General features: G+C 39.7%; 1 protein-coding gene across 3 annotated transcripts in view; it reads right to left on the bottom strand.

Annotated features, from left to right (window-relative positions):
• LOC138755112 (sperm-associated antigen 1-like) overlaps positions 1-14192 on the bottom strand; it is a 115078-nt gene that overhangs the window by 43387 nt on the left and 57499 nt on the right. For all 3 annotated transcript variants that reach the window (XM_069920425.1, XM_069920424.1, XM_069920426.1), the window contains 3 exons: positions 12363-12815; positions 8685-8784; positions 2384-2536 (listed from right to left, as the gene is read on the bottom strand). In XM_069920425.1, coding sequence (XP_069776526.1) covers positions 2384-2536; positions 8685-8784; positions 12363-12815 — 706 coding nt within the window. The remainder of the gene's footprint in view (positions 1-2383; positions 2537-8684; positions 8785-12362; positions 12816-14192) is intronic.

The raw sequence follows: 14192 nt of genomic DNA, 5'->3' as shown, positions 1-14192 counted from the left end.
ATTACAACACAAAAGGAAGGGATTCAGACTATAGAACTCATTCCAGCTTCCAGCGGCACAACCCTATCAATTTCACTCTCCCTCTTCTCACTTTCCTCTAGACTACACCAAAAACTTATTCTTTTACATGCCCATGAACTCCTCCCTTTGATGCCTAGGGAATAATTTATAGTAGACAATTAGCAAATCTTTGGGTTATGGGAGGAAACCAGAGTACCCAGCAGAAATAGGCAGTCACAGCAAATATGCAAACTCTATGGACATCATTTGAGAAGGCTAAGGGGAAAATATGTGCATCTACTTTCCCCTTAGATGCATCTAAAGGAAAGGCAAGGAAGAGTGGGATAGAAATTTATGCTGATGATGAAGAATAGAAGCAGCCTGAGTGAAACGTAAACAGCAGTATGAAGTGGTTAGATTGCATAGCCTATTTCTTGTAATAGGATCCACAGTCATGCTGACAGCTCCCTGTACCAGAGGCATGCTTGAGAGGAACATAGATGATGATATTACCTCTCAGGAAGCTATGAAATTAATGTGGTTGATGATGCTATTTGCCAGGATTCCAACCCCTCCAAACTAGATCTTCAGCCTCATGTGAAATTTCCACAAGTAGTTGACCCATAATGCCCACAAACAGATAGAAATGGCAACCAATTTATCCAGGGACAGCTGTCCCGAGAAAATGATCTCAACTCTTGCATACCAATCAACCAGTTAACTCACATGCTCCCCTACTGAGCTAAAATCTTTAAATAGAAACAGACTGGCTTTAAACTTTTGTACATTACAGCATCACAAAAGCATATAATTAAGAAACAAAACCTTAACACTTGCCAGATGTGTTTATTACTAACTTTGTTACAGAGGATTTCAAGAATGTGCAGAATACTTCCGTGTCATATTATATTTCTGAACTATGTGCAAACTACAAGACATATTTGTGAAGGGCAAAGGGAAGCTACAAGTTGATGTTGCTATATTTGCTACTTAAGTGATGGGTTTTTCCTCAGCAAGCTCCTAAGGATGACACTGCTCCACTTAAGGACTCTTTTACTACAACTGGCACTCTGTTTTCTCCAAGTCATAATTTTACAATGAGATCTAAACGTTCTCAATATTTGAAAGTACAAAAAAAATTTAATTTCTCTGCATTCTCCTCAAGTTTATAAAAGACTCCTTTGGTCATTTTCCCCATACCCCAAATCCCCTCATTTGTGCACCTTCAACTCTTGTAGTTCGTACAAGAGGTTTCAAATCTGTTCATTGAAACTCCTGATAGAAACAGGAGTCCTATTTTTAGGTCATCCTTTTGCTTTGTCAAAACCTTGGTAAAGTTAATAGCCTTGACCTATCCCTGATAACTTTTCCATCATTCAGTTATAGGGTTCTGAATCAGCAAAGCTGATATAATAAATTGTTACATAATTAAAATCACACCACAGTTTGGATATGTTTTTGTTATTTATTCGCTTTCTGTGGTCTTCCATGTGAAAATATTCACACAATGCTGTTAAAGGAGAAACAATACAGGATGAGGCCATTCATCCCATCAAAAACTGCTTTGTGATCTCTCAACACCTTTTGTGGAAGTCTCATAAAGGTTGAGATCTCTAGTTGTTGTATTCATAGAATAGCAAAGGCCTTTGGCCCCTGATGTTGGGGAAACCTGTATAAACCTACTCCATATCGATTAAATGCTTCCCTCCCTCACAGTCCATAACCCTCCATTGTTCTTACATCCACATGCCTTTCCAACAGCCTCTTAAATGTCTCTATTGTATGACATCCCTGGCAACGTGTTCCAGGCACCCACGCCTTTCTGTGTTTAAAAAAAACCTACTTCTGACATCTCCCGTAAACTTTCCTCTTTCCTCCATTCAACTTAAATGGATTTCCTCTCTGGTATTGAACATTGCCACTCTGGGGAAAAAGGTACAGGCTGTCCACTCTATCTCTGCCTCTCATAATTTTATCCACCTCTCTTAAATTGTCTCTCATCCTCCATCATTCCAAAGAGAAAATCCCTAACTCGCTCAGCATTTCTTCCAAAGTAAGTTGTGAAAAGATGGCCAGGCAGAGGTAGAAAAGGCAGGTGATAAATGGAACTAGATGAGAAGGGGAATGATGGGCAGATGGACCCAGGTAAGGGAGAGATGAGGAATGATCAAAGGAATAGAGAATCTGGATGGATTGGTGGGAGTAGGAAAGGAGTATGGATTAACAGAAGTTAGAAAATTCAATGTTCATACCCAAGCAGAATACGAGGTGATGTTCTTTGTGTGTAGGAATTTCAGGAATGAAAGGTGTTTATATTGCTTTGTGCACATTTACAAAAAAAATCCATAAAATATTTGTATTTATTCAATGTAATTGTTCCTACCTGTTGACACTGTCATTTGCAAGCTGAATTCTATTATCCACCTGAAGAACTATTTTATAATCCACATAAGCTTGTCGATAGCGCTCTAGGGATTCATAGGCCAAAGCTCGTCGTAAAAGAGGTTTTATAGAAAATGGCTGAAGCTCCAAAGCCCTAGAGAAGTAAAACAAAAACACAAATACAGGGTACTTATAGGCAAGTCAGAATGTTCACGATGATATAAAACTTGCAGCTCATGATTATTAGTAGTAGCCTTTACTGTCATTTAAAACCAGTACACAGTTAAAAAAAATCACAATGCTATCCACTTAACCACGATTGATTGCACATCAGACAACACAAGACACCATTTCTACTCCAGACAAAACAAAAGATAAAATCTACACAAGACTAACACACACCTTCACAATAGGACACAATGAGCCAAAAAAAAGTGCTAATAATACAGTAAAAGATGTAAAACTAAACAATAAACACAGTGGAGATTATCATATTTCAGACACAGATTTTAAAAAATCTGACTTGAAAAGAAGAAACGCTACACAGTCCACAAGTCCATACAGGCTCGTTAGCTTCAGCAGCTATGGTAGAAAGACCCCCATGGCCTCTTTTCTGACCCCACCATCCACCGCAGGGCCCCAAGCTCCAAGATGGCATAGCCTCTTGATCCTCCAGGCCAGGTACACAACACTCCAGGCTCCCGGACACCATCTCCACAGAATAACCAGCCAGGCAAACTCTGCCCTCTCTGGACACCCCGACAGCAGCTCTGCAGACCTGCCAGTGTCTCCACCTTGCCCACCGGCACCACCCCGACATCTGGAAGCCTCGTCCTCACAGCAGAAGCCCAACAACAGCAGACCAGACCAGGCCGCGCCGCTTCTTCCACACCTTCACCTTACTTTGCGTTTCTTCTCAGCTTTCCGTCTCTACTGCGCTAATGTCCAATCTTCATCCTTTAAAAATTGAGCACGGCACTCCGCTTAGACTGTTTCGGTAGCATCACAGTTTGGAGAGACCGTCATCATCCATAAATGTTGTATGGAATGCTTACGATTGAAGTTAAATAACATCTCGGTATCACGGTAATAGCATTGTCTCCTAAATTATTAATTTTTTTCTTTAATATCAAAATTGTTTTGTATTTTAGATCACTTTCTTTTTTATTATTTTCACATATTATTATATCTTTTACACATTGCTGAGTATGTTTCTCAGACTCCTTTCTGCAGATTTGGTAAAAATTTCTTTCCATTCCCTTGCTGCATACTAATTACTAATTATTGTTGGGTACCTTATAAAATGGTATATAATGCTGAAAGTGTGTCCGTTTCTATACCAGAGAAATACCAGCAAATGCAGTGATTGATTAGATAAATTGGGACACCCACTCCTGGCTAAAAGAGGAAAGCACCTCCATTTTAAAACAAAGGAAAGCAGCTTCAAGACCAGGTTTTGGAATGTGAACAGGATAATATCTGGTTATGCATGCCAATGGTCTTAGCAATCACTGATGAAATTAAATTTTCAAATTAAAAGGCAAATGCATCATAGTAAATACTTGCTAAGAAAATATGCATTTATGCTCATTCGCTTTGTGGTCTGAGATATTTCTTTGAAATTTGTGATATGTGGCTGAAACAAAGTTTGCTGTATTTACATTTTGACAACATCTATGTTAACATCAAATTAAACTACTGTTTCATTTAGTTTGACCTGAAGATATAATTTTTATCTTCATTCTTGCTATGCTCTTTGTATTGTTAGGCAAAAATGCAAGTAATTCTAAAGAGTAGTACCTCTTATTAAATAATTAGAATGTTAAATATTTAAGAGACCTGCAAAAGGCAAAAGGGCTGGAGAAGCTCAACAGTTACTCAGAATCCAGAGGAAGTAGAAGACAATGTTTTGGCCTGAGCCTTTCATTGGCAATGTGGAAAAACACTTCGACACCTGATAAAAGGAGAGAATGGAAGGTCAGGGGGAGGGGCAGAGGCTAAAAAGTAAGAGGTATTAGGTGGCTACAGGTGGGAGGGTAGAGGGAGAGGACAGAGGACAGAAGGGTTGGGGAAATGGAGGAAAGGAGAAAGAGGGTTTGGGAAAGTGAGAGGCCAGGGAAAGAGGCTAATGGAAATTGGGGATCAAGAGGGAGTACTACAATAAATATAAAAAACAGGGAAAAAAGGAGATGTTTGGGTACTATATTGAATGTAAAAAGAAAAGAAATTAGAAAAGCTAAAAGGAGGTATGAGTTGGCTATAGCAAGCGGGTGAAAATAAATCCAAAGGGTTTGGTTTCTACAAATATGTAAATAGCAAAAGGAAAGTGAGAGATAAAATTGGTCCAATAGAGAATCAGAAAGGACAAATGTGTGTGGAGCCAAAAGAGATGGGGGAGGTCTTGAACAATTTATTTTCTTCAGTATTTACTGAGGAGAAGGATATTGAACTCTGCAGGGTAAAGGAAGCAAAGGGGGTATATATGGAGACTATAGTGTTTAAGAAAGAGGTAGTACTGGAGCTTTTAAAACATATAAAGGAGAATAAGTCTCCAGGCCCTGACAGGATTTTCCCCAGGACCTTGAGAGAAGTTAGTGAGGAAATAGTGGAGGCTCTGGCAGTGATTTTTCAAATGTCATTAGAGACGGGTATAGTGCTGGAGGATTGGCGTGTTGCACATGTGGTTCTATATGGACTTCAGAAAGGTCTTTGATAAGGTTCCGCATGGGAGGTTAGTTAGGAAGGCTAAATCCTTGGGTATTAATTTGGAGGTAGTCAAATGGATTCAACAGTGGCTGGAAGGAAGGTGCCAGAGAGTAGTAGTAGATAATTGTTTGTCAGGATGGAGGCCGGTGACAAGCGATGTACCTCAGGGTTCAGTATTGGGACCATTGCTGTTTGTCATATATATTAATGATCTGAAGGATAGGGCAGTAAATATGCAGAGGATAGTAAAATAGGGGGAATTGTGGATGATGAAGAGGGTTTTCAAAGATTGCAGAGGGTTTTAAACAGAGGGTCTTAGATGTCAGATGAAGTTTAATGCTGATAAGCATGAGGTGCTTCATTTTTGAAAGAATAATCAAAGCAAGACATGTGGTAAATGGGAGGGCATTGAAGAATGCAGTGGAGCAGAAAGATCTAGGAATAATGGTGCATTGTTCCCTGAAGGTAGGAGCGCATGTGGATCGGGTGATGAAGAAGGCCTTTAGTATACTTGCCTATATGTGCAGAGAATATAGGAGTTGGGAAGTAATGATGAAGTTGTACAAGGCATTGGTGAGGCTAAATTTAGAGTACTGTGTGCAGTTCTGGTCACCGATTTATAGGAAGGATATTAACAAGATAGAGAGAGTGCAGAGAAGATTTACAAAAATGTTGCCTAGGTTTCAACATTTGGAATACAAGGAAAGAATGAGCAAATTAGGTCTTTATTCTTGGAACGTAGAAGGCTGAGAGGGGATTTGATAGAGGTGTTTAAGATAATTAGAGGGATAGATAGTGTTGATGTGGAAAGGCTTTTCCCATTGAGAGTAGGAGAGATGGATACAAGAGGTCATGGGTTGAGAGTTGATGGGCAAAGGTTTAGGAGTAACATGAGGGGGAACTTCTTTACTCAGAGTGGTTACTGTGTGGAATGGGCTTCCGGGAAATGTGATGGAGGCAAGGTCAATTTTGTCATTTAAGAAAGAGTTGGATAATTATATGTATAGGAGGGAGATGGAGGGATATGGGCAGAGTGCTGGTAAATAGCAACAGGAGTAGGCCAAAAATGGCCCATTGAGCCTGCTCTGCCATTCATTATGATCATGGCTGATCTAATTTATGACCTAACTCCATCTACCTGCCTTCTCCCCATATCCCCTAATTCCTCTATCATGTAAAATTTTATCTAACCGAATTTTAAATATGTTTAATGAGGCAGCCTCAACCACTTCCCTGGTTAGAGAATTCCAAACATTCATTACTCTCTGGGAAAAACTATTTTTCCTCATCTCTGTCCTAAATCTACTCTCCCGAATCTTGAGACTGTGTCCTCTCATTTTAGTTTCCCCGGCCAGCTCAAAAAACCTTCCTACATCTATCCTATCCGTACCCTTCATAATCCTATATGTTTCTATAAGATCTCCTCTCATTCTTCTGAACTCGAGCAAATACAATTCTAGATGATTTAATCTTTCATCATAAGTCAACCCCTTCATCCCAGGGATCAACCTAGTAAACCTCCTCTGGACTGTCTCCAAAGCCAGTATATCCTTCCTCAAATATGGAGACCAGAACTGGACACAGTACTCCAGGTTTGGTCTCACCAGTACCTTATACAGTTGCAACATTACCTCCCTACTCCTGAATTCAATTCCTCTAGGGATGAAGGCCAACATTCCATTTGCCTTCTTAATAATCTGCTGCATCTGCAACCTAACTTTTTGCGATTCATAGTGGGATTAGGGAGGGTACTTGGATCAGTGCGGACTAGAAGGGCCAAATTGGCCTGTTTCTGTGCTGTAATTGTTATATGGTTATAATAGCGATTCCATCTAGTTGGAGACTGTTTAGATGGTATTAAAGGTGTTATTCCTCCAATTTATGAGCGGCCTCAAATTGGCAGTGCAAGAGGATGGACAGATATAACAGTGTGGCAATGCTGTGTCCAATTAAAATGGATGCCCACTGGGATGTCTTTGTTGTTGCAACAGACAGAGCGAAGGTGCTGAACAAAACAAATTCCCAGTCTGTGTTCATTCTCCCCAATGTAGAGGAGACTGCACCAGGAACACCAGATGCAATAAATTATATCTATAGATTCACAAGTGAATCCTTAGAAGGACTGTTTGGGGCTCCAAATAGCAGTGAAAGTGGGAGGTGCAAATGCAAGTGTAGCACCTCTTGCAGTCACTAGGTACCAAGGGGGAGATTGGTGGGTAGGGATGAGTGGATGAGAGAATCGTGGAGGGAGTGGATCCTGCAGAAAGCAGAGAGGGGAGGGGAAGATGTATCTGGAGGTAGGATCCCATTGTAGGTGGTGTAAAGGGCAAAGAATAATATATTGGATGCAGAGGATGTTGGTGTGGTAGGTAAGGATGAGGGGAACCATGTCCTTGTTACATCTGGGGGTTAGGGAAAGGGGCCAGGGCAGATGGGCAAGACAAATTCAGCCCTTACACATATCTCCTCTATTTCCTGCACATCCCCAAAATGCAATGTCATCACCAGCACGGAATCACCCACCATGGGGGTTACCATTGACTAGAAACCGAACTGAAAGAGCAAAATACACAATGTTGCTAAAGAGCAGGTGAGACATCCTGTGTAAAGTAACTCACCTCCTCATCCCCAAAGTTTGTCAACCATCTACAAGGCTCAAATCAGGAGTGTGATTGAATACTCTTCCAACATGCTTGGATGGTGTAGCTACAACAACCCTCAAGAAGCCTGAGATTATAGAGAACATAACAGGCCACTTAATAAGCAACCCATTTACAATCATTCACTCACTTCACCACCAAAGCACAGTTCCAGAAGTTTGTACTATCTACAGGACGTACTGCAGCAACTCACTAAGGTTCCTTAGACAGCACTTTCCAAACCTACGACCACTACCAGTAAGGAGAATGACCTCAAAAGCATGGAAACACAAGCATCTAGAAACTGTCTTCCAAGCAACATACCATCCAAACTTGAAAAATGTATTGCTCATCCTTCACGGAGTCAAAATCCTGAAACTCTTGACCCTGACAACATTCAGAGTATACTTACATCTCAAGGTCTGCAGTGGTTCAAAAGGCAATTAGGATGGGCTCAGCCCAAGGAATCTACATCCCTTGAATAAATAAGATATATTTGCAATGCTTCGCATAATCGACAGCATGCTTTTAAAATTAACAAATATTTCAACTATACCACTGAACTATATTTAAAGTTCTTGGACCAAATGCCTAAGATGAAGTAGCTTTAATGAAAGTTGATCTTAAGTCTCTTGAGCCATGCCTTAATAACAGATGCGTGAGATTGAAACTTCATTCCCTTAAAGTAAGCTTGGGGATGGCGTGGAGGTTTTATCAGCGGTTAGAAAGTATTTTCTATTGGACCATTCAAATATAAAGGGAATACACGTTCTATACGACCATTCAAAGATGTTGTGAAACAACAAAAGAAGCACCAATGCCAAATTATGATTAAAATGCTATATTTTAAAATGCTGTCAGAAAATAAGCTGCTCAATATTCCTAATTGCTGCCTTGTTGTGAAAATGTTTCAATTCTATGACAAACAAAAGCTATCATAAAGAGCATTACACTCACCTTGTACAATCCTTTATGCACTCATTGCAATTTCCATCCTTCAAGTAGCATGCTGCTCGATTTGAGTGCAAGATGCTTAGTTCTTTCGGGCAATCTACCCCTGATGAGAAAAGCACAAATATAGCACTTCCTTCCATTTGTTTCTCTTTTAGTGAAGATAGTGACTTTGCTTGTTTCATATTCATTTCAATTAACTTGTTTTGACATTATCAATGAACTTGGACCTGCTTTCATTCAATTTTGAATGGAAAATTTCAGCAAAAGAAACCAAAGGGTCATTGAGAAACCTCTCTCTTACCCATTCACAGCATGCTCAGTGGTGTCTAGCACAGACTCGAAGAGTGAACCTGGGGATTTCTTGACCTATGGCCATTTATAAAATACCAATTAAGGCTATTTATTTAATTTAGATGGTGAGGAAATAAAACCCACAATAACCAAATTTTAATGATTTTTTAAAAACATATCAGAAAGAGGATAAGCAAAAAAAAATGTTGTCAAAATTATTTTGGTCTATTTTAGGGACCTTTTGCACATTTGAGAAAGGTGAATGGTAATCCATTTGCCATCTAACAGATAGGTACAAAACATTGCCTGCATGTCAAAAGTAACTGCTCTTGCAAACCTCACTCTATTCCACTTTGGTTGGGTTTTAAAGTACAGTAGAAGTCCAAAGACCTGAATTGTTCGGAGATTGGGTCAGTATGGATCTTTGGATTTTCCAGATTCTTGGGCAGTACTTTTAAAATTCAAATTTAAGAAAGAACAAAGAAGAGATGAACAGGTAAATTTTGATCATTCATTCATTAGCAAATACAGCATGCTTCATTGATCAAAACAAGGAGTTTTAAAGAAAAATAAAATCAACACGACAAAAATGTAAACATAAAATTTTTCACTACAATAAATGAGTGTAGTGTTTGAAATTATTAGAGCAGTATTCCCATACCAGATTCTACTTTTTTAAATATTTCAAGTTTGTCACTTATTTTCAACTTGCCCTTCTTTCTCTTCACACCACGGTTTATCTACTTTAGGATCCATTATTATGGGTTTGTAAATATGTATGCTATATATGATAAATTGAACAAGAAGGACACAAAAATTATAGTATTGTCAGTTTGATTGCTCATTTCAAAATGGCAACTGCATGGTCGCTTGTTGCTGCTCTGCATCTGTGGCACTTACGCACACAAAATTCTAAAAGTTTGAGAGTTTTCAACAAGTCTGGATTCTCGGTCTGGAATCTGGATTTTTGGACTTCAGATTTATTGACATCATGACATCACATACCACCTTTTCCTGCAGGCAAGGAAGAATTACTACTTAATTGGTAGTGCAAAAAAGCTGAACACAACGTATATATTTAAACAAATAAAGATCTATAAACAGATAACAAATGTAAACAAACTGACTGTGCTATACAGAGGGAATAATTTTAAAAAATCAATAAAGTGCACAAGTAAGAGTCCTTAAATGAGTCCCTGATTATGTTAGTTGTTGAGGAGTTTGATGGCGGAGGTGTAGCAGCTGTTCTTGAACCTGGTGGTGCAAGTCTTGTGGCAACTATATCCCTTTCCTTTTGGGAGCAGTGAGAACAGAGCATGTGCTGGATGATGTTAATCCTTAATGATTGCTGCTGCCCTCCGACAGCAGCGTTCCTTGTAGATGTTCTCGATAGTGGGGAGAGTTTTGCCTGTCATGTCCTGGGCTATGTCCACTACTTTTGCAGGGCTTTACGCTCAGGGTATACCAGACCGTGATGCAGCCAGTCAGCACATTTTCCACCACACATTTGCAGAAATTTGCCAGGGTTTCTGGTGTCAAACCAAACTTCCGCAAGCTCCTGAGGAAGTAGAGGTGCTGGCATGCTTTCATCCTTCGAGAGAGTGACTCCTAAGAACTTAAATTTGCTCACCATCTCCATCTCCGTATCCCCCAATGATCACTGGATTGTTTACCTCTGGCTTTCCCTTCCTGGTCAACAACCAGTTCCTTAGTTTTAGTGACATTAAGTACAAGGTTGTTGTTGGTGCACCATTCAACCAAGTTTTCAATCTTCCTCCTGTACATTGACTCATCACCTTTCTTTATACAACCCACTTCAATGGTATCGTCGGCAAATTTGTAAACAGTGCTATTGTCATGCCGAGCCACACAGTCGTGGGTGTAAAGTTAGTAGAGCGGGGGGGGGGGATTAAGAACGCTGCCCTGTGGTACTCTGGTACTGATGGAGATTGTGGAGGAGATGCTCTTGCCAATCCTCACTGATTGTGGACTGGAGGTGCAGAAATCCATGATCCAGTTACACAGTGTGTTCCAGGTTTTGGAGTTTGCTGATCAGTTTTGAGGAGATAATGATATTAAATGCCAAACTGTAGTCAATAAAGTGCATCCTGATGAATGCATCTTTACTGTCCAGGTGTTCCAGGGCTTTGTGTAGAGCCAATGAGGTTGCTATGATAAGTAAACTGGGGCGTAGCCATGTCACCTCTCAGTTAGGAGCTGATCTGCTTCAACACCAGCCTTTCAAAACACTTCATTACTGTTGATGTAAGTGCTACTGGCTGATAGTCATTAAGGCAGGTTACTACACTCTTCTTAGACACAGGTGGGTATGAAACAGGTGGGTACCACACCCTGCTGGAGTGAGATATTAAAGATATCCATGGTAAGTTGGTCAGCACAGATTTTTAATACTTGGCCAGGTACTCCATCCAGGCTGGCTGCTTTCCTTGGATTCACACTCCTGAAGGCAGTTTGACCTCTACTGTACACATTGCTTAAAAAAATTGCACTTCATTATGTGTGCTAAAGGAAACAAGCATTACTGAGATACCCAACTACACAGAATTATTATCTTGCATTAATGAGTAAATGGCTGTACTTAGTAAATACGATACTGGACTTCATTCACCTGATTTTATGACAAATCCTGGGTAAGCATGGTTTCAAGTCTGCATACCCACCAAGGTTTTCTTTCTATTCCTGCTGACTCACAGAGATAAGAATGCAAAAGTACTGTTAGCCTCCAACCTAATGTCAATTAATCATAATGAGTTCTCCATGATGGGGGTGGGTGAGTTGAGTACCATAGCTAAATCTGTCTTCATTAAATTTCCATGAGGAGACAGTTTAGCAAGAAGACCATTAGCTGGCAGTCAGGACCTCATTTAATTGTTTCCTTTTTTAACCTGGGGAAGACATGGCTTCTTGCCCCTTACCACAAAGTACAGGATATTAAACTTGGGTCAATTCTTTAGCATTTAACTGCTTCATTTTTTTTAAAAAAGAATTTAGGGTACTGATGTCACATTGCTAGAGAAACAAAAAAATAACACATGTCTGTCAAAGCGCCAAAGGCTAGACCAATGGGCTTACAAGTCTTACAAGAACTATATTTTATTGTACTTCCTCTTAGCGATATGCTGCTTTTAATTTGTTTAGAGAGAACACATTGGCAATAATGAGAAACAAAAGCTCTACAAATAAATTATGATTTGCCTTAATGGCAATATTGATCAAATCTAACATTGGAAAACATTAATTGAATTTAGATAGTGTGTGAAAAAGAGTACATTAAAACAAATTCATATCATTATATCGAGCATGGACACATTTCCAGCATAAAATTCTGCAGTGTGCATTGATCAATATATTAAAAAGCTGCTCTCATACCTGATTCAGAGAGCTCTCTGATAGCTTCAGTGTATTTCAGCACTGCATCTCCAAACTGTCCATTCTTAAACAGCTCATTTCCATCACTCTTGAGCTTTGATACAGGAGGGGCCAGGGGGAGTGGACTGTTTCCCACCTTCTCTGTCTCTGAACTTGATCCAGGAGGATGAATCTGGCTGGAGTCCATTCTTGCAGTCTCCTGCCCTCCTGTCACTGAAACTGTAACATTCTTGACATTTTCACTTTTAATTTCTTGCCCATATTTACTTTGCAGTGTTTTCTTCAATGCTGCTAAATTGCCACCAGAACCTTTTTTAGTGTTTTCTTGTTCTGCTGTTTTGCCTCTTTTCTTCTCTTTAATTTGACTTTTTCCATCAGGCAAATGTTTTGTCTGTGCATTTCCCATGACAGCATTTGTCTTTGATGTCTCTGTAACCAATAGTGTACTAGGATCTAGAAGGAAGTTCACATATTACTGGCAAGATTGCATCAGTGGAAAGAACTACTGCAGACTTTAAAAAGGGGAAGTTGAAAAAATGCATCAAAGGCTTAGTGGGGCAACAGCATGGAATTCAGAATGAAAATAATGTCAAAAGTAGGACACCTTCAGCAAAGATCACATTCACTTCTTCTGCAAAAGGAGATCATTAATGTGGTTTATTTTAATGAAATGCAAAAACAGTACTTACCTCTTTGTCAATGCAGGCAGATAACTATTTGCTTTAAATCTGGTGAATCAACCAAATACATTGCAAAAGAACCACCAATACACCCAAGGAAGCAATTAATTGCTTTGACAAACACTACAAGCTTTTCTGCCAATGTATTATTTAGTAATTAAATTTTGCAGAAGTTTTATTTCTGTAAAAAATATTTTCAGTTGGTGTTGAATGCAGATGGTAAAAGAGGAATAAAAAAGCTTCACTGAAGAATAAATTTATAAAATCGTGAATGTAACTGAATTCACTGTACTCAAAAAGTAAATCAAAATATTATACATCAACATTTTGGATTTTCTTCAATGAATATATGTGGCCAGAAATTAGATCAGCCAGAAGTTGAAAGCGATTGCGACTAAACACTTGCTAAGCCCTGTTTCAATGCTGCCTGGGCACCCATTTCCAGATCCCACTCCACAGCCATCCTTTCCCATCTCATCTCTCCCTGCTCCACGATCACCCTCTCAATCTCAAGGCTTCCTTTACATGGCCACCTGCTCCTTCTTCGTATTTCCTGTACCCCAAACACCTCTGCTACCCTCTCCTTGATCCTCCCAAACTCTTCCCCCAGTTTCCTGAGCACCTTCTCCCTGCTCCCCTTTCCCTGTTCCATAGGCACCCCTGCCTGGACATCCTTTCCCCAGGCACCATCCTCACTAATTTCTGTTCTGCATCCAACCATGCTGGACTACAGTTATATATTGCAAGCCTGCAGCAGTCTGAGCCATAAAAACAAAGAGTATGCAATTCAGTCCCATGCTCTATCATTCAGTAAGATCATAATTGATCTTGGTTCAGGGCCAGTTTCTTTCATATCCTTTAATTCTATTACTACCAAAAAATATATCAATCTCTGTACTGAATACACTAAGCAACTAACTATGCAGTAATCAATGCTGGGTCCTATGGGTTCTTCATACTCTGTATTAATGAGTTGGATGAGAATTAAAATGGCATGATTATTAAGTTTGCAGTTGACTTGGTGGTATAATGGATAGTGAAGATAATTGTCTGAGATTACAACATGATATTGATCAATTGAGAAAGTGGGAGGGGAATTGAGGGCCTGGGCAGGGTGCAGGTAGGTGGGACTAGAGGAGAGTACTTGGTT

The sequence above is a fragment of the Narcine bancroftii genome, chromosome 2 (assembly GCF_036971445.1).
Source record: "Narcine bancroftii isolate sNarBan1 chromosome 2, sNarBan1.hap1, whole genome shotgun sequence".
NCBI lineage: Eukaryota > Metazoa > Chordata > Chondrichthyes > Torpediniformes > Narcinidae > Narcine > Narcine bancroftii.
This window is presented reverse-complemented; position numbering and strand designations above follow the sequence as displayed.